Here is a 20,629-nt window from a genome sequence, read left to right on the forward strand (position 1 = left end):
CAAGGTCTCTAAATGATTAATCGATGATCAAAATAGTTGTTGATTAATTTGATAATGGATTTGTTGTCAATTAATTGATTAATTGTTGCATCGCTATAAAATATATATAACAAATTAAAACTTGAAAAAATGAAAGCAAAAAATACTACTTGTGTCACAGTTGGATTAAGCGTGGGTCGATTAGTCATGCCTGCACCCCACTCTACAGGCAAAATGACTTCATTCTTCACATGATCACTCGAAACATACCACATTTTTCCATTTTCAATACCACTTAACCTGGTTAGGGTCGCGAGGTGCGAGAGCCTATCACAGCTCACATTGGGCGAAAGGCAGATAACACCCTGAACGGGTCACCAGTCAGTCACAGGGCACATATAGACACGGACAACCATTCGCACTCACATTCACACCGTCACTGAGTGGGAACTGAACCCACGCTGCCCGCACCAAAGTCAGGCGAGTGTACCACTGCACCGTCAGTGACTGTGAGTCATATCACTGAAGTGAACTCATTCATGTCAATACTTATGGACTGGGCCTCGTTCACTCGACCTTACTCATGCTTTGGTCAAAACTACAAGACTACACAATTGTTGACATTTTACTAACATCTTTAAGGAAAGCAAACTAGATCAGCACCACATTCTCTCTTTCTTTCCCCCCCCCCCCCCCCCCACTCTTTGTGCTTACCTCAAGTAGCAAGCTGTTTGTATCCCTAAGGGATGGCCACTTCATCAGGGATAGCGAGAAGGCCCACAGCCCCCACCTAATGCCTCTGTCATTTTGCACACAAAACAGCTCGTATCCTGTATTTTAAAGGATTTTGCTCCTTGATAGTCAAAGAGGCAAACAAACATAGTGTATTACTGAGGTACCAAAAATAAATGGATAACTCCGATAATTTGAGGGAAGCCAGCAACCGCATAAAAGCCATCTTTTCTTCAATTTAACTCACTCCAAGTGCGTAGCCTGAGCTCAGAACTGGAAAACTGTGGTCCATAATATTGTACTGTGCAGCGGGTACCGAACGGGACTTAACTGAGTACCATCTCATCCCTAGTGTATATCATTTATCACATTGTAATTATTTGTTTAATTGTTGTTGTTGTCGGTATCATCATCATCATCATCATCATTGTTATTATTATTATTATGTTGACATGCCTTTGAGCCAGACAAGCTGAAACTGACTTTTTTTTTCTCACATTCACAAACAATTACAAAGAGAAAATGCAAATTACGCACTTGGGAATTAACAAAATATACGTTTTTTCCTCATGTCTTTGGTGGGAGCATTTGTAGAAATATGGTAATTATGATTTTCAGAAAACTTTACATAACGCATAATCTTTTAAATGCATAAAGGCCTTTTCACGCCACACTTGCTCAATGTGACAGGACCGAACATCACAGGACAAAGACCACAGCGTCCCAGTGGTGTGCCAAAATCTGACCTAGACGCCTAACAGGAAAAGTAAAGTTTTCCTGCTAGAGAAGTAAACCGCACCTCTGCAACTTCGGCAGGATTAATCTTTTTTTTTTTTTTTTTTTTTTTCTTGCAAAAGAATGCCCTGGCGCTGCTCATTTTAAGGAGGAGGAGGAGACAAGCTGCGGATAAAACAGGAAATGGGTGCGACCCATCGTAATGGCTCGTCGGGACCTCTGAGAGTTAAGGCTTGTTCATTTCCCTAGTACAAGTCAGCCAAAAAAAGAACACGGAAATCACTTAGCCAGGCCCCCTCTTCCATTGGAGGACCATTCTGATGTCACGCTGATATCGCTCTCGAAATATAACTTCTTTCTATTCGAAGTCGCTCTGTAGAGCATCAGCTGCCTTTTATATTGTCGCCCCGCTCTGCGAGACGACAAAATACGGTCGCCTCTTCAGCACATACACAATGAATGGGAAAGTCATGTCAATCGCATCGCCAAGTGCGCTGTGAAAAGACCTCAAGAGTCCTTTAGGGTTTTTTTTTTTGGTCAGCTTTTTTATGAGACATTATGAGATTTCTAACAGTAAAACGTTAAAAGTACATAACTCTTCCAACGTTTTTTTTTTTTTTTTTTTTTTTTTTTTAAATCTTTTAGATGTTCTTGTAACAGATTAACCTAATGAAGAATCAGTGAATCTACTTTCTGCACAGTTAAACTCATGTTTCTTCAGGGCAGTACAGTTATGTTCAGTATGTATACATATATATATATATATATATATATATATATATATATATATATATGAGAGAGAGAGAGAGAGAGAGAGAGAGAGAGATGAAATACTGCATCTCATGAGTGATGAGGCTACACCTTAACTATATGGAAAGTGAACGTCACGGTACACTCAGAAGCAACATTAGCGAGGCTACATTAGCTAAGTAGCTTCTGAATGTGACTTAGCTGTCTAATAATTCTTTGTAATTGTTCATAAAATGCAGTACATTGAAGTGAAGTGCGTTTGCTGTGAATTGGTTACCGTGGTCTGACGGGAGCCTAGCGATACGCGAGCTCGTCATACCGAGCCGTTTAAAGCGACAATTCAAAACATGGCTTATATTTACGTTGATTAAAAACCTGACTCCTTAGTATGAATATCAATAATTATGGTCACTTACATTCATGTACTTGTCCGTTCCGCTGTCTTGTAAGCAAACTCTTCGCCTGTCAGCGGGGTTGGAGTCCCATAAACCTCAGTTTCAAGTGAGCTCCCCAACCACACTTGGTTTCAAGGGCTATACACTGCTTCGTCGTAGCCCTCCCCTAGGAAATGGGATACCCCTTTGTTGTCGTGCACGCGCAAAACCAAGGGCTAAGACGAAGGGGAAGGGCTAAAGGGTAGAATTGGGATTGACCCTAATTCCCCTCGGCTCATGAAAGCGACTCGCCTATGATGAGTACTGTATGTCAACAATGCCACTATGACCAAGCATACTGGTGTGGTAAGTTTGGATAAAATGTGTCCTGTACTTTGTGTTTTAGGCCACACAAAAAACTACAAAACAATAATTTTGTACTGTACAATAATAAGTAAAATATAATTTTTTTTTTTTTTTTAAATGGCTATATCTGACAACCCCCTGCACCTATTAGTCCGTTCTATCAAGGTTCCACTGTATTTGTAATCCTTCAGCCTTTCGGCTGTGGTGAATTGAGTCAGTAGAGTTTAATACATCCTGGGTGTCTGCTTTATAGATCTAAATTGAGGTTGTGCAGAGCTATTATCATGAAGAGAACGAATAAGCGACAGCTCACATTCAGTCTTAAGTAAATTCCTGGTTTCACTTGTACTCCTCTCTTAGATACACGAGGAATTCAATTACCAGTGCTTCTCTTTCTTTTCTTTTTTTCTTTTTTTTATTTTGTAATCTTCCTGAACTGGGCTTAGCATGGTTATCCTAAGCGCCAACCATAATCATGCCACTGGCATTAATTGGGCTGTAATTGCCTAGGCTCTCAGCACCTGGACGATGCTTAATTGTGTGCACTGTGCTGGCACAATGACCTATAATTTTTTGGTTCATTTTTTTCGCTCTAATTTCTTTCCCACTCATACCATCTGTATTGCACACCCACACCACTCTGTGCTTTCCTTTCATTTCCCTGTTTGTGTGTCTGCCTTAAGTTTCACTTTTTTAAAGCTATTCAGTAACAATGTACACATTTACCTGCATTAAGTTAAAAAAAAACGAATTGGTTTGCCAACAAACTATAGGATTGTATTCACAGTACTACAAAAGAGAGAGAATCTTAAAATGATAGAATCATTTGCCAGATACAATAGCTGCATGGACATTATTTTGCATTATTGCATTATCTTAGGTAATTCAGTTCTTGTGTCAATGTCCAAAATGCCTTGACTGTAATTGAAGTGATTCTGTTTTGTGTTATTCGAGCGAGCCTACAACAGTCCAATTATGCTGCACTGTATGCCTGCATTAACAGAGCTTTCTGCTTCTTCTCTGATTTGGTAGTCTTCTTTGAACCAACTCCACAGCCAGTTCCTGCTAGTCATTGAGGCTCTGACTGAGTTCTGGGACGTTCTTGATGAGATTGACACAAAGACCTGGATCCTGGAGCCAGAAAAGCCAAGTCTTTCTGACACTATGAGACGAATAGTTATCGGTATGGTAATATACAATGTTTGACAAATACAGTATATGAGACCAAGCTTTCAACCACTAAGACTAATCTTTCTGTTTAGTAATGCAAGTAGTTAACAATAATATGGCATAATAATATGCTTTAGTATCATTCATGTCCGAAAACTGTAAATGTGAAAATCCACAAATACTTATATTTTAACATTAAAATATCAGCTTGTGTGTAGAAGAAAGCTTCTACAAACTGGTGTAATAACACTTGTAGAAACATGAAAAAAAATGATTTTGGTAATTACATGTGCTGTTATTTTAGGTCATCTGGCGTAAACTTCACATTGGATTGTGTTCTAATAAATGTTTTAAGTATCGTACAGTAGGGGTCCCCAATCACAGGGCCGCGGGCTGGTACCAGGCCCCAGGCCATTTAGTAACGGGCTGGACAGGTAGACTGACCCCCAAAAATATATTTTTTGTTTTGATTTTTTTCCCCTAAGCGAAAGACGGGGCTTGAAAACCTATGTGCCTGCCAGAAGGTCCAACTTGCGGGCCTAGCGTTCGGAAAAATAAGATCACTGTCTTCTCTCGATAGGGTGTTTGCTACTTCTATTTCTTCCAAATACTGTAACTAACTTAAGCTCGGTAAGCTTATCAACAATTGCATTGTATCGCACTATCAATCTGCTGTCCGATGAGAAAAATGAAGCAAAAACAAAATAAATTTCCTTAATGGCTCTACTGACACTAAAAATATAGTTAGGACTTGTTTAGTAACACAGCATTACAATGTTTATTGGTTCTATCTGTGCAGGAAACAATGTCTCCATTAAAGTGGATGTGGATCCCCGACACCCGAAGATGTTACCAGAATGCTGCCTGCTGGGAGCTGAGCATGGTCAGTAGGAACCCATTCAGATGGCAACACTTTATGGTTATTTTAGGTTGCGTGTGGAAAACAAGAGTATTTGTATGCATTTCATGTTCACAGGGAAATGTGCAGGAGCTTAGTTTTAGAATACCTTTAGATATTTGGCCTTATTAACAAGAATAATGCCATTAACCTCTCAGAAATGAGCAGTAGTTGATGAATGACTTGATGTACACGTCAGAATGTAAAGTCCTTGGTGGCAGCCCCATGGAAAATCGTGCACCCCTTTCCACATGGGTGAGGTCATCATTTTCAGAACTTAAGGGGAGACATTGTTCAGCAAATCAAAAATCAGTCCAGTTCACTTGTTCCGAACTTTAATATAAAGATATGGTTTTATCCAGAAACATAAATAACAATTAACAGATTGAAATACAGTATGAACATTAAATCAGACCATTTACTTACTTTTTTAGCACAAGTGGTCTTTATATTGTAGTATCAAAGTTTGAAGAAGAAAAAAATATGTGCAAACATTAAATTACTGTAGCCAGTAGTGATGGGATGATGATACTTCAAGGAGTGTATTGACACACTGCACAAACTGTGTCGGCACTGTATTGACACTGTGTTGGTCGCTCAATAGCGACCCCTGCAGTAGTTCTAAAATCATTGCCGGTAAACCAAATGAAAATAAGACGGAAAAGCTTACATGCTGCAAACCCAACATCAGCCAATATTTAATCGCTAGTCCTTCACTTAATATATATAAATATATATAAATATCGGTGTGTATATAGAAATATCGGTACCCCCCAAAGTTTTTCCCTCGCCTCTTGCAAGCTGGTTTGCTCAACATTTCTTCACCATTCGTCTGCCTGATCTTCTGTGTGCCATTGATGGTCTGTGTAAAGCGACTGTTGATGATACACTCTAGGGCAGCTTACGACGTGTTGAAAAGAAATTCAATTGCTTCAATGGCTGTAGAAGTGTAGGGGGGGATGGAGCGGACAGATCCAGAAAATCGGAAGAGAGGGGGGTGTCATGTCCCCCATCATCTACGCCCGTGCACATGAATGTCTGTGCGACCTTATATCTATTATACATAGCCTTTTTCACAATGCCCAGCTGAGATGGCATTTTCACAGCTTTTCCCGGGCTTGCTATCCTACAGGTATGTGTAAAGGACGACGGATGCAGGATGAGGGATAGGTGTTTACCTGTGAATTGGTCATCCTCCGTGGTAGTACCAGAGGCGGAGACGGCAGAGCTATGAAATTCTTTTGATAAATTAAATATCTAAGTAGTGCATACCTAACTTATGTTCTTTTCGTGATGTCCCCCTTTTTTTTTTTTTTTTTTATAAATTCACTGTCCTGATGCTATCACACTAATTACAGAGCTCATTCAGCTGTCCTCTAGAGTACTCTGATAATACAGTCAGCTCCACACTGTGGTTGAAACGCTGCGAAAGGGCTCAAAGGAGGTGTATTTTGGGCAAGGAATTCGGCAACTTGTTGAAGCAAAGTGTCTTTCTTAGACCTTCCCCCCTTTTAAAAGAATATATGGTAGTTCCATTCAATGTTCATTTTACCTGTGGAGTGAACAGAACTTAATAAATAGTGTGTGCGGTGCTAATCTCCTTAGAGAAAAGAAAAAGAGGAAAAGAATTTCAAACTAACATTGTCTATGCCGCGTAAGTTCATCAGATCTGTCTTTGCTATAACGGGCTTCTCACCTTTCCTTTCCTCTCGCAACTTGCCCTCCGTCACATACATACACTGCATTGTTTCTTTCTTGAAATACCCTCGTTATAAGTGAAGCAATGACAATAAAAACATGTTGTTACATTCATTTATGAAATCTGTATTTGAATAAGAACAAGTAGATGTGGTTTGTCAAAATTGTATTAACTCATTAAGCTCTTCCAAACGATTTCCACGCAGTTAGGCGTAAATAGACATTTATCTCCTCAGCTTTGTACTACCGTAGACTCATGACTATAGACTTCAAAGCTTCTGGGGATTTCTATGAAATGCAATGCATAGGATCAGTGGTCAGGATAACAATTTATAGGTCGCTTTTTATTTTCAGGGTCTGTTCGCAGGGCTGGCATCTCTAAACTTCCACACGTTTACCAATATCGGAGGCGATTTTTTAAAAATGTTGTTCTGGAATTGTTTCTCACTGATGGCGGTGTGTCCCTGTGGTCATGTGCCCCGCCTAACACAATAAGATGCTTGCCATGGATAAACTCAGGTAATAAAAACAAAATCTGGCTGTGCTCGCTATTATTCAGATTAGCTCAGTAAGACGTCATCGGGTGGGGAGGAAAAAGAAATATCACTACGGCAATTTCCTTACGTTTGGAGTTGATCTAGGGCGCTTGTGTTGATTATTGTCTTCCGTCATGTCAGCGCTCTTGCTTTCAGACTGGCACGATTTCATTCTCGTCGTCGCAACCTCGGAGACATCCGACGAGGTTTCTCTTTAATTCCCCATCAATTGTCAGCCATTGTGTCTGTAAATCCAGGGTCATGAAACGCCAAGCGTGTTGCCTAGCAATGCGACTCAAATGATATTAAACATACACACTTCGGCCACCCGAGACGCTAGGCAGGCGGCGTCCCTGAAATATGAGGTGTTGCACAGAAATATTGCTTTTTGCATGTAGGAATAAGAAATAGTGAAAGTGATGAGCACTACTCAGAGACAAGGCTCCCCTGTGGAACTCCATAAGCAATGCTGGCTCATATCCACATGCACTTACTTACCTGTGCAGTAAAATAAGAGCGCATGTGCAAAAGAGTAATATCGTGCAATAATGTACGTGGGGAAAATATAAATCAATATAGAATTGGGAAAAAGTCTTGAGATGTGACTCTTAAGTAAAGTAATCAATTGTTAACCTTTCTTCTGTTGCAGTTGTGATTCCACTGAGGAATAAACTGAACGCCAACATGCATTTGTGGTAAGCGACGTCACACTCTGGGTTATGTCAATCTAATAGTTGTCGGCTTTTATTTGATCATTCTTCAAATGTATTTTCTCGAAACCGATCAGCAGCCCCAGTGAAGGTGGTGAAATAGTGTAAAATAATATACGTCTAAATTGGTTAGCGTTTTTAACGCCAAATACACAAATCTTTCTGTAGGTATTGAATTTATTGTTAGAAACTATCAAACATTGTCTGGTAAAAGTCGCAACAAATCACTTAAAGAACCGATGAATTAGCATTGCTTTAGGCTTAACATCCACTGCTCTGCACCGATCAACAGAAAGTTATTACCTAACCCGGTGGTTCCTGAACTTTTTACACCAAGTACCACCTAAAAAAAAAAAAAAAAAAAAAAAAAAAATACTTGGCTATCTAAGTACAACCTAATGACCCACATTAAAATACTGTAGCATGAGGCAGAGGTTTTATTCATAAAGGCATATTTAATATTGTAAGCTACTGCGATGCAAAATTCACACTGTGCTTAAATATAGGAAAATAAAAAACTATTTAAATAATAATTCAATTGAAATATATTGCACATGACACTTAAAAAAAAATTTAAATAAAGGTTTCAAAGTAAATAGTTCCTAAAGACTTTATGCAAATGTACAGAATCGTACTTAAAAACAATTGTAGTTAAATAAAACAGAACTGCACTGAACAAATGTAGTGTACTGAATAAAAAAAAAAAGAAAAAATACCGATCACGTGATCAAAAACTATTGTTTTTTCCAAGGATAATAATGTTGCATTTTAGACCTAAAGAAGTGTAACCTCGATTTATGAACAACCTGGTTTACGAACAATTCAGCTTCTGAACTATTTTATTTTTATTTTTATATATATATATATAAAAGAAAAATGACCTCCTTTCATGCACTATTTATGGTTCACAAACAGTCCTGGCATGGTTGCAGAAGACTCATTTGTGCTTTTTCTCGCGCTGTAAAAACATCATTGGCTCCGTGCATCACACATTGCAGGTGTTTATTTATTTATTCGTGCTTTATTCCTCAGTGTGGTTCCAAAGACAGTGAAAATGTCTAGCGATAATGTTTTTAGGGAACCTAAATGTATTGCTGTTGGGGAAAAAAAATAGAAAATAGCTAAACATGAGTGGTGTTCCCTTTGGTGACCTTGTTGCATTTAAGTCTTGGTGGATGCAGCTGCAGCGACAGGCTAGCTCGATGGCTAGCTCGCAGGCTCTAGGAGGTGCTGGTCCCAGCCAGTGAGTGTTAAGTGCGCCGAGACTTGTGAAAGTCTTTCGAGGTTTCACCTTCGGCCATGCTACGAGAGCTTGTTGGTGATAGCGTTAGCAAGGCTTTGCGGTGTAATGTTACCCTGTAAATCCCCTTCCTTTTTTGGCATTTTAACACACCGTGTTTCATTCTACGGAACAGCCTAGTTGACGTTCACCATGGATTCCCAAAATGGCCGCCGCATCCCACAATGCAACAGGGTTCTCAGTCGCCTACTGTACAGTACAATGTGTGTATAAAAAACCTAGGACATTGCAGCGACTTGCTAGCGAGCACATGGGGGCTCTATTTTCGTGACTAGAACAAGACCAGCGCTGCGTTTGGCGTAACTCTGCAAGGAGGGGGGTTAGACTGGGTGTTAGTAATTTTGTAGACGAGTGCAGCCGGCATATTTAAAAAAGGGGCTGTCTGCTGTCACAGGCGTAAACACAGCTGTCTTTATTTGCCACCAATCAAAGTGGTTTCTTTCATTCATTCCCTTTAAGCGAGGCGCAATGATAGTCGCACATTAGCGATCCGTGTGTGATTGGAGCATTGTCGCTTGGCCTGTGCGGCAAAAGACAACAGTACGCAGACCTCATAAATCTATCTACCACCCATGTACGATCGTTAGTGCTTGAGCCCCTCCAAAGCTTTGTGCTGGCCAACGGGATGATTTGAAAAATAAAAATAATAATGATTATAACTGGTCAACAACAAATGTGTCTAAGCTTTTTTAGCTGCTTGTACACCGATCAGATTCACCAAAATCGCATTAGATCCCCTGACCCAAAACTTAGACGTGGTATGAGAAGGCGTAAGTTGAGACGGACTCTCTGACAGCAAGATCACATTCCGCCAAGCGCATCTGCAAGGGCACACCCTCAACTGCACCGACACTGCCCAGCTTGGCGCAGATGGGTTTGCCAATGTGCATCGACTCTTGTGCTTGCACGACAATCGGGATATATCACTTTTTACGCTGAAGCGCACCTGCACCATCTACAACAATAGAGCCCATAGTCACCAAACTGTCACGTGCGGATGTCAAAGGTCACACCCTCGTTTCATCGGTACGCCCAGCTTGAAACAGACCAGTCTGCCAAATTGGCAAACACGGCAGCGTGCTTTGCGCGTGCACAGAAATCGATGTGCCACCATTTGCACTCCGGCGCACGCTGTATCGTCTACGGAAATAGAGGCAATGGTGTTATTGCTTCATAATAATTTTCACTTCTTTCTATACTGTACTGTATTTATTTTTAACCACACATTGATTAAAAACAAGCTAAACATAACTTTGTTCTTTGGCTGTGAACTGAGGTAGTGTTTCCCATTGTAATGAATGCAAATCCAATTCATCTGTTCCAAATATTTTGGGTCGCAAACGGCACGAATTATATTCATGAACCAAGGTTTCATTGTATTATTTGTAACCATAACGTTATGCTTGTAATATTTGTGGTTGGAGTAGATTAAGTGTATTATATAGCTACTGTACATGAGAGGGACAAAATATTAGTGTCAAGTACTGTAGGTCTATCTAACACTCTTCAATTTAACACAGCAGCAGCACAAATGCTCGTTTTTTTTTTTTTTTTTTCCCCCTCCCCTGCCGTCACCCCATTTCTTTTTTTAAACCAACGGTGAAAGTCTCTTAATCATCCCCCAGTGTCTTTGCAGGCTCATTTGCATGTGGTTAATTAGTGTGTGAAGGAGCTGTCTGTGGTCTGCTGGCAGGAACCCGGACTCTGGTGTCTTGCAAAACCTCCAGGATGTTTTGGAGCTCGAATTCCCGTCACCTGCCACCCACGAAAAATCTGTATGTCACACATTTGCCCCCCTTTACCATTTCAAACATGTCTGTTCCTATTGCGATTACCTCAAGGAGCCGTGTGTGTGTGCGCATGCGTGTGTGTCACATCTCAGCATGCATACTCCTGTTTGTGTGTCTGCTTGAGCTTCAAATCTTAAGGGGGCGGATATCCACGATTGTCTCTTATTGTGTCTGTCGCCATTTCATATTTTGTTTTTTTCCGAAGAGGTGGCAAATTCTTCTCTAATTGGGTTGTTTCCAGATAGTGCTATTAAAAACAACAAAGATGGCACAATTCCGCACGCAATCATTGCAATCACTTTAATCACGCAAAACTGTTTCTCCTTTTTTGTGGTGGCTCTTCTCTCGTACTGTTGCTGCAATTGACTAAAAAAAAAAACCACGCTGTGTATCCACTGCAACAATTAACACTTCAACTTCCTTAGCATTCAGAAAGGAGTTTAAAAAAAGGGAAAAAAAGTTTAGTTGACCGGATGTCGATGATTTTTTTTAATCTGCCCCCCCTCTATTATACAACAATGCCTACAAGAGCCCTGTCTAATCTGTATCTGTTTTTGTTGTTGTTGTTTTTTTGGGAACCGGACAAAAGAATACTCCGTTATATATTATGTTAATAACATTTCAAAATCGTGCACAGATTTTCAATGTTGAGTGTGGAATCTGCTACTCCTATCGCCTTGAAGCTGCTATCCCTGACCAGGTGTGCAACGATCATCGCTGTGGGCAGCCCTTCCATCAAGTGTGCCTGTATGAGGTATGAAGGGACACACACACACACACAGTATGCACACTGTATTGTTGATACATCTTCATCTTTCTGGGAAGTATTTCAAGGTGAATTTCCCCCTTTTGTTTGTATTTGCTCGGGCCCGACTGATTAATCGGCCGATATTAGCCTTTTTGATATTGGCTAATTATTTGCGGTTTAAAATGAATAAATCAAAAAATAAATTTTACACATTACATTTAAGGAACTAATAGGGGCTCAGGTGTCAATGTGCAATTTAAAGCCACAGTGTCAAAACTGAACTCTAGCTTCAATATTAAACACAATATTTAGTAGTCAATAATTTTAGGGAATAGGAATAATTACATTACACAAACATTGGATTACAAAGTGGCAGAACATTAATAAGAGCATATATCATAAAGATATATTTATCAGTATATCTTCGCCTATGTGTATGCGCACAATTGAAATTTTGAGGGGTAAAATTGCACACCAAATATTTGTGTACATATACAGTGGGGCAAAAAAGGGATTTAGTCAGCTACCAATTGTGCAAGTTCTCCCACTTAAAAAGATGACAGAGGCCTGTAATGTTCATCATAAGTATGCCGCACCTATGAGAAAAAAAATGAGAAAAAAAAAAATCCAAAAAATCACAGTCTGATTTTTAAAGAACTTATTATGTATTATTTATTAATTTATTAGCAAATTATGGTGGAAAATAAGTATTATTACTGTCAAAGGACGCCAGAAACCAAATTGTAGACCTGCAGTAGGTAAGCAGCTTGGTGTGAAGAAATCAACTGTGGGAGCAATTATTTAGAAAATGGAAGACGGATGTAGCGCCGCTCCAGTGAAGGGGCGGGGCAAGGAGAGCCAGTGCACTTTGCATGGACGCCTGCTTCTGCCAAAATAAAATGTTTACATTTATACTTGAATGTGATACCTTTGACTAAATTTGAAGTTTCCAACGTGTAATATTTCCGCGGCCCTGGAATCTTTCCACCGCTTTGCAGCTGTGCTTCAAGTTCAGAAAGTGTTTGGAACTTTGTGCTTTCTGCCTTCGTAAATTAGGCGAGACGTTCATGTGCAACTCTACATAGTATTACTTGAATGTCCCTTTTTACATAAAACAAATGTTATCACTTGACACGTCTGTTTCAAGGTGATGATTTGATTAAGTAGTCTTTTCTCTTTTGTCTTGTCGCCTCCAGTGGCTGCGTGTGCTGCCTGGCACCAGGCAGAGCTTTAACACGGTTTTTGGAGAGTGTCCTTACTGCAGCAAGGTATGCCCGCACATTGCCTTGTGACAGACAGTAGCCTTCATAGAGGCCTTTGGTCTACAGTCAATAGATATTCAGCGTGCTTAATTAGTGGAGTGCGGTACATCGCATAGCCTTCTCTTTGCTGAAAGGCTACGGCAGCAGAAAAAAGGCGCCGCATTCATAGTGAAGCTACTCGTTCAATCGTCATAAAGGAGTGAGTAAAGTATGTGCCAGTGAATTAGTCAAAAATTGACTTATTTGTGCGCACGCCTTGCGGTGTAGTTGATAGCGCAGCTAGTCAGAAATGTGAGTGCACTTTATTGCATTGTTGTAAAGTATCCTTCAAAAAGCATTTGACTATTTAATAAACAGAGCTCTCCCTCTATTTCAGCCCATTACTGTGAAAATGACAGCTCAGAAGTCTTGAAGTGGCTTTCCATGCCACATCAACTAAAGGAAACGGTTTAAAACTAATACAAGCAAAGAAAGCAAATCACTTTGAAAATTCCTGCTGAAGACGGCGCAGTAAAGCTTGTGCGTGGGGGAGCAGCTTGCTCTCCTGTCTGCTGAGGCACACCCCCGTCTAAGGTGTACAAGAAGTCGCCACCCCGCTGCGCTCCTCTTCCATCCCGGTCATCTTTGGGAGTCAAGCACCCACAGACAGCAAACAAAAGTCTTCGGATGACTTCATGATTCCCACTGATGGTGGAGCCTCTTGTGAAATTTATTGTGTGTTAAAGGGGGGACTTTAAGGGTTTGCTCTGTTGGAACCAAGTCTTCAATGAAACATTCAAATAAAGAGAAAAATGACTTTTATTCATACTTGTTTTTTTCTATTATTTTGAAATTCTACCGGCCCAAAATGTACAGGGTTGTCTCATTCTCACAACTTTTTAGGCCGACCTCTCTTTCCTTTCGGGGGGCCTCTCAAGTAGCGCGCATCAATGGGTTTGCTTTTGGCCTCCTCCTCTTCCTCCTCCTCCTCCTCTTCATCATCACAGCTGTCATCTTCCTTGTAAGTCCTCACAGCTGTAGCCCTCGGTCTCAGCGATCTTTGGACCCGGTCGCTCTTCTACAAATGAAAATAAAAAGAAACGATGACAGGTTATTATGATTGAGCGAAGATATAGTTCTGATTAGTGATAGGATGAAGATACGTCAAGGAGTGTATTGACACACTACATAAACTGTGTCGGTCACTCAACAGTGACCCCTGCAGTAGTTCTAAAATCATTGCAGGTAAACAAAATTAAAAAAATAAAAGCTTACATGCTGCAAACCCATCAGCCTGTGAAATAATATTTAATCGCATCATTGTATAATTTAATTCACTCGATTTGTTTGCTGAGTGTTTTTTGAGAAGAGTTTAAAATTTGCTTAAAACCTTGTTTGTGTAAATGATAAAACGAGTTGGTATGTAAAATATAGCAAATTTGTCTATAATAAAATTCAATTAAAATTTTTAACGTGTGGAATTTTGTTAAGTGTTCAATCATATGAAATAAAAAGACTAAAAATGGATTCATTTATGCATTTTTATTGAGGAACAAAGGTTTTTGAAGTGTCTTTGCTCCAAGGCAATTTCTCCTCTTAGACACCAGTTCCCCTGCCTTAGAAAAAAACTCTTTCACAGGGTACAGATGAAGATGGTGAGCATACAAATTTAAGTGCGAGTTGATACGTTTCAGGAGCTCCCTGAATCCCTCATTTTCAACAATGGTGAGTGGCTGACAGTCTTTGATGATCATGTTGACCACAGCCTCATCCACTGCTTGCTTGTAAGGAACTGCAAGCCAAAAGGAAATATTTTGTTAAAAGCTTATTAAAGGACTTTAATTTTTACAAAAAAATTACAGTCACACAAAGCCTTTTGTGTTTAATAAGCTATTTCTGAAAATACAAATTTTTTGGTGAGAATTTCAACATACCTGGGGTACTCACACGAGTATCTGCCAATTCTTCATTGCCATGCCGAGCATTGATGAAGTGCTCTTATTGATGTAAGATAGCTCTGTGGAGCAGAGCCGACGCTTCACCTACAATAAAATATAAAGTTAATTTATCTGAAAACAATTCAAACCTCTTACCAGAAAACAGTACATACATATTTAATTAAAAAAATTAACAGTAAACAATTCCCAAAGGAGAAAAATATTTACCTTATTTGGTGTCAAAAAAATCAAAATTATTCCAGACTGGGGAAAATTTCCTGGAACGATCCATGAAATCAGTGGAACAAGGTGAGGGAAAGCTAAACTCCAAAATACAACAGCAAAACTCCATCCAACAAATCCGCAACGTCGACAGTTTGTTTCCTTATAAACACAATTTGGCGCAGCACATCCAAACGACACACTTCCTGTATTGGTCACATGATTATTTTTTCTTCAAGCGATACACGCACCAATACGGCTTTTACTCTTGTGGACTCAGCAATGCAGCCCTATGGGGGGCACAAGCCAGTGCAAACTGTAGGCCGGTCCCAAGCCCGGATAAATGCAGAGGGTTATGTCAGGAAGGGCATCCGGCTTAAAACTTTGCCAAACAAATATGAGCGTTCATCCAAAGAATTCTATACCGGATCGGTCGTGGCCCGGGTTAACAACGTCCGCCACCGGCGCCGTCAACCTGCAGGGTGTCGTTGGAAATTCTTCAACTATGGGTCGAAGTCGAAGAAGGAGTGGAAAGCGGGTTCTTTGACAGAAAGAGAAGAGGAAAGCACAGAGCCTAGAACTGAATGTGGGGACTTTGAATGTTGGGACTATGACAGGAAAATCTCAGGAGTTGGTTGACATGATGATTTGGAGAAAGGTTGCTATATTGTGTGTCCAGGAGACAAGGTGGAAGGCAGTAAGGCTAGAAGGATTAAAATTATTTTACCATGGTGTAGATGGGAAGAGAAATGGAGTCGGGGTTATTTTAAAAGAAGAGTTGGCTAAGAATGTGTTGGAGGTGAAAAGAGTATCAGATCAAGTGATGAGGCTGAAACTTGAAATTGAGGGTGTTATGTATAATGCTATGCCCCACAGGTAGGATGTGACCGAGAGGTGAAGGAGAAATTCTGGAAGGGGTAGACGAAGTAGTTCTGAGCATCCCAGACAGAGAGAGAGTCATGATTGGTGCAGATTGTAATGGACATGTTGGTGAAGGAAATAGGGGTGATGAAGAAGTGATGGGTAAGTACGGCATCCAGGAAAGGAACTTGGAGGGACAAATGGTGGTAGACTTTTCAAAAAGGATGCAAATGGCTGTAGTGAACACTTTTTTCCAGAAGAGGCACGAACATAGGGTGACCTACAAGAGCGGAGGTAGAAGCATGCGGGTGGATTACATCTTGTGCAGACGATGTAATCTGAAGGTTACCGACTGTAAGGTTGTGGTATGGGGAGAGTGTGGGTAGACAGCATAGGATGGTGATGTGTAAGATGACTCTGGTGGTGGGGAGGAAGATTAGGAAGAGCAGAGAACCATGTGGTGGAAGCTGAGACAGGATGAGTGTTGTGCGGCTTTTCGGGAAGAGGTGAGACAGGCTCTTGGCGGACAGGAGGAGCTTCCAGAAGACTGGACCACTGCACCCAAGGTGATCAGAGAGGCAGGCAGGAGAGTACCTGGTGTACCTTCTGGCAGGAAAGGAGAGAAGGAGACTTGGTGGTGGAACCTCACAGTACAGGAAATCATACAAGGAAAAAGGTTAGCTCAGAAGAAGTGGGACACTGAGAGGACCGAGGCGAAAGGAATACATTGAGATGCGACATAGGGCAATGGTAGAGGTGGCAAAGGCCAAACAAGAGGCATCTGATGACATGTATGGCAGTTTGGACATTAAAGAAGGAGAAAAGGATCTATACAGGCTGGCCAGACAGAGAGATAGAGATGGGAAGGATGTGCAGCAGGTTAGGGTGATTAAGGATAGAGATGAAAGTATGTTGACTGGTGCCAGCAGTGTGCTAGCCAAATGGAAAGAATACTTCGAGGAGTTGATGAAGAGGATGAAAAATGGAAAGGCAGTTGGTCCTGATGACATTCCTGTGGAGGTATGGAAGCATCTAGGAGAGGTGGCTGTGGAGTTTTTTTACCAACTTGTTCAATAGAATTCTACCGCGTGAGTTCTTTTTAAGAACAAGGGTGATGTGCAGAGCTGTGGGAACTATAGAGGAATAAAGTTGATGAGCCACACAATGAAGTTATGGGAAAGAGTAGTGGAGGTGAGACTCAGGACAGAAGTGAGTATTTGTGAGCAACAGAATGGTTTCATGCCTAGAAGGACTACCACAGATGCATTATTTGCCTTGAGGATGTTGATGGAAACGTACAGAGGTCAGAAGGAGCTACATTGTGTCTTTGTTGATCTAGAGAAAGCCTATGACAGAGTACCCAGAGAGGAACTGTGGTACTGCATGCCAAAGTCTGGAGTGGCAGAGAAGTATGTTAGAATAATACAGGACATATACGAGGAGAGCAGAACAGCGGTGATGTGTGCTGTAGGTGGGACTGCATCAGGGATCAGCCCTGAGCCCCTTCCTCTTTTCAGTGGTGATGGTTGGCAGTGGTGATGGATAGGTTTTCAGCAGTTTTAATAGTCTGTAGCAGTCGGAGTTTGTCCTTTTTTGTAGCAGCACCAAACCACACTGTGATGGAAGAACACAGGACTGATTCGATGACCGCCGTGTAGAACTGCCTCAGCAGCTCTTGTGGCAGGCCGTGCTTTCTCAGAAGCCGCAGGAAGTATATCCTCTGCTGGGCCTTTTTGAGGACAGAGTCGATGTTGATCGCCCACTTCAGGTCCTGAGAAACTGTAATTCCCAGGAACTTGACTGTCTCTGCGGTCGAAAGCAGCTGGACAGCGTGAGGGGCAGCTGTGGCAAAGGATGCCTCCTGAAGTCCACGATCATCTCTACAGTCTTGAGCGTGTTCAGCTCCAGGTTGTGTCAGCCGCACCACAGCTCCAGCCACTCCACTTCCTGTCAATATACAGACTCGTCACCATCTTTGATGAGGCCGATGACTGTGGTGTCGTCTGAAAACCTCAGGAGTTTGACAGCCGGGTGCGTTGAGGGGCAGTCGTTCGTGTAGAGAGAGAAGAGCAGCGGAGAGAGGACACAACCTTGGGGTGCTCCAGTGCTGATACTGCGTGTGGATGATGTGGTCTCCCCAGCCTCACCTGCTGTGTCCTGCCTGTCAGGAAGCTGTAAATCCACTGGCAGATGGCAGGCGAGACGCTGAGTTGGAGAAGCTTAGAGGAAAGGAGTTCAGGGATGATGGTGTTGAACGCAGAGCTGAAGTCCACGAACAGGATCCTCGCATAGGTCCCTGCACTGTCGAGGTGTTCTAGGATGAAGTGCAGTCCCATGTTGACTGCATCATCCGCAGACCTGTTCGCTTGGTAGGCAAACTGCAGGGGGTCCAGCAGGGGACCTGTGACACTCTTGAGGTGGTCCAGCACGAGACATTCAAAGGACTTCATGACAACTGCTGTCAAGGCGACAGGCCTGTAGCCGTGTAGTTCACACACTGTTGCTGATATTTTGGCCCATTCCTCCATGCAGATCTCTCGAGCAGTGATGTTTTGGGTCTGGCGCTGGGCAACACAGACTTTCAACTCCCTCCAAAGATTTTCTATGGGGTTGAGATCTGGAGTCTGGCTTGGCCACTCCAGGACCTTGAAATGCTTTCTTACGAAGCCACTCCTTTGTTGCCCGGGCGGTGTGTCTCGGATCATTGTCATGCTAAAAGACCCAGCCACGTTTCATCTTCAATGCCCTTGCTGATGGAAGGAGGTTTTCACTCAAAATCCTTTACACGGATCAGTCGTCCTGGTCCCTTTGCAGAAAAACAGCCCCAAAGCATGAGTTCTCCACCCCCATGCTTCACAGTAGGTATGGTGTTCTTTGGATGCAACTCAGCATTCTTTCTCCTCAAACACGAAAATTTGAGTTTTTCCCAAAAGGTTCTATTTCAATTTCATCAGACCATATGAAATTCTCCCAATCCTCTTCTGGATCATCCAAATGCTCTCTAGCAAACTTCAGACGGGCCTGGACATGTACAGGTTTAAGCAGTGGGACAATTCAAGCACTGCAGGATTTGAGTCCCTGGTGGAGTAGTGTGTTACTTATAGTAGCTTTGTTACTTTGGTCCCAGCTCTGTGCAGGTCATTCACTCGGTCCCCCCCGTGTGGTTCTGGGAGTTTTGCTCACCGTTCTTGTGATCGTTTTAACCCCACGTGGTGAGATCTTGCGTGGAGCCCCAGATCGAGGGAGATTATCAATAGTCTTGTATGGCTTCCATTTTCCAATAATTGCTCCCACAGTTGATTTATTCACACCAAGCTGCTTACCTTTTGCAGATTCAGTCTACCCAGCCTGGTGCAGGTCTACAATTTTGTTTCTGGTGTCCTTTGGCAGCTCTTTGGTCTTGGCCATAGTGGAGTTTGGAGTGTGACTGTTTGAGATTGTGGACAGCCGTCGTTTATACTGATAACGAGTTCAAACAGGTGCCATTAATACAGGTAACGAGTGGAGGACAGAGGAGCCTCTTAAAGAAGTAGTTACAGGTCTGTGAGAGCCAGAAATCTTGATTGTTTGTAGGTGACCAAATACTTATTTTCCACCATAATTTGCAAATAGATAATTTTAAAACCAGACTGTTATTTTATGGATTTCTTTTTCTCATTTTGTCTCCTCGGTGAGGTATACCTATGATGAAAATAACAGGCCTCTCTCACCTTTTTAAGTGGGAGAACTTGCACAATTGGTGGCTGATTAAATACTTTTTTGCCCCACTGCATTTGGCTTCTCAAAACACTGGTTCTGTGAGAAGTAATCTTAAAAGGAAAAAAAACCCAAGTGGCTACACTTAAAACTTTTTTCTGCGTCTAAGACAACTGTTACAACAACATCAGCGTTCATTATTACGTGGAACTGAGATTAGTTAATTTCAATATCATATTTTGAACAACACTGAACTGGGGTTTCATTTGTGACAATGTGTAGCTACCGCTTAAAAGCGGAATTAAGCACTGTAGTTTTCTACAATGTTGCGCTGTGTGCAATTGAGTCTTTGACCATTAAATCATCTTCATTTTGTTACTGCACAAAGGAGAATTTTTATTTTGTAGATTTTATTTTGTTTATTTAGGACATGTTTCGATCATAATTGGTTTTAACTACTGCTGCACTACTCTTGTATAAAATGCCCAAACATTATTGGAACATCCATACCAACTGGGTTGGCGTCTTCTGTTTCTAATGGAGTTCTGCTCATACAGCACATGTAATTCTGAAAGTGTCATTAACAACCGCAAACACAGTAATAAAGTCATTGTAGTAATTTGAGGATAGGACAGATTTGTGTTGGGGCTATTATTTTTTTTCACCTTTTCAAAGGGCGCTACTGAGTTTGTTTAGTTTTTTTGGTTTTTTTTAGGGGGCCAGAACAAACCCTCAATCCAAAGTCTTTGTTGACTACAGTATTTTGAATACGTTGTATGCTTGCAATGTGTTTAATAGGGTGTTTTATTGCATTTAAAGTAGGTCGGCGTAAAACTCTCTTTTTTTTTTTTTTTTTTATTAAATGTGTGCGGTTTAGGCCAGGTCA

General features: G+C 41.4%; 2 protein-coding genes across 4 annotated transcripts in view; one reads left to right on the forward strand and one right to left on the reverse strand.

The window, feature by feature from the left end:
* fancl (FA complementation group L) overlaps positions 1 to 13,827 on the forward strand; it is a 44,462-nt gene extending 30,635 nt beyond the window's left edge. Inside the window, exons 8-14 of one of the 2 annotated variants that reach the window (XM_061690093.1) lie at positions 3,969 to 4,119; positions 4,906 to 4,989; positions 7,888 to 7,933; positions 10,942 to 11,023; positions 11,676 to 11,792; positions 12,983 to 13,054; positions 13,425 to 13,827. In XM_061690093.1, the coding sequence (XP_061546077.1) occupies positions 3,969 to 4,119; positions 4,906 to 4,989; positions 7,888 to 7,933; positions 10,942 to 11,023; positions 11,676 to 11,792; positions 12,983 to 13,054; positions 13,425 to 13,460 (588 nt within the window). In that variant the 3' untranslated portion in view covers positions 13,461 to 13,827. The remainder of the gene's footprint in view (positions 1 to 3,968; positions 4,120 to 4,905; positions 4,990 to 7,887; positions 7,934 to 10,941; positions 11,024 to 11,675; positions 11,793 to 12,982; positions 13,055 to 13,424) is intronic. The other variant, XM_061690094.1, reaches the window with a different exon arrangement.
* Positions 13,817 to 20,629, reverse strand: part of LOC133409701 (serine/threonine-protein kinase VRK1-like) — a 38,780-nt gene continuing 31,967 nt past the window's right edge. Inside the window, exons 13-14 of one of the 2 annotated variants that reach the window (XM_061690092.1) lie at positions 14,962 to 15,069; positions 14,579 to 14,819 (exon numbers count right to left, since the gene is read on the reverse strand). In XM_061690092.1, the coding sequence (XP_061546076.1) occupies positions 14,971 to 15,069 (99 nt within the window). In that variant the 3' untranslated portion in view covers positions 14,579 to 14,819; positions 14,962 to 14,970. Of the gene's footprint in view, positions 14,106 to 14,578; positions 14,820 to 14,961; positions 15,070 to 20,629 lie in introns of those variants that run through there. The other variant, XM_061690091.1, reaches the window with a different exon arrangement.

Source organism: Phycodurus eques, chromosome 11, assembly GCF_024500275.1.
Source record: "Phycodurus eques isolate BA_2022a chromosome 11, UOR_Pequ_1.1, whole genome shotgun sequence".
Taxonomy (NCBI): domain Eukaryota; kingdom Metazoa; phylum Chordata; class Actinopteri; order Syngnathiformes; family Syngnathidae; genus Phycodurus; species Phycodurus eques.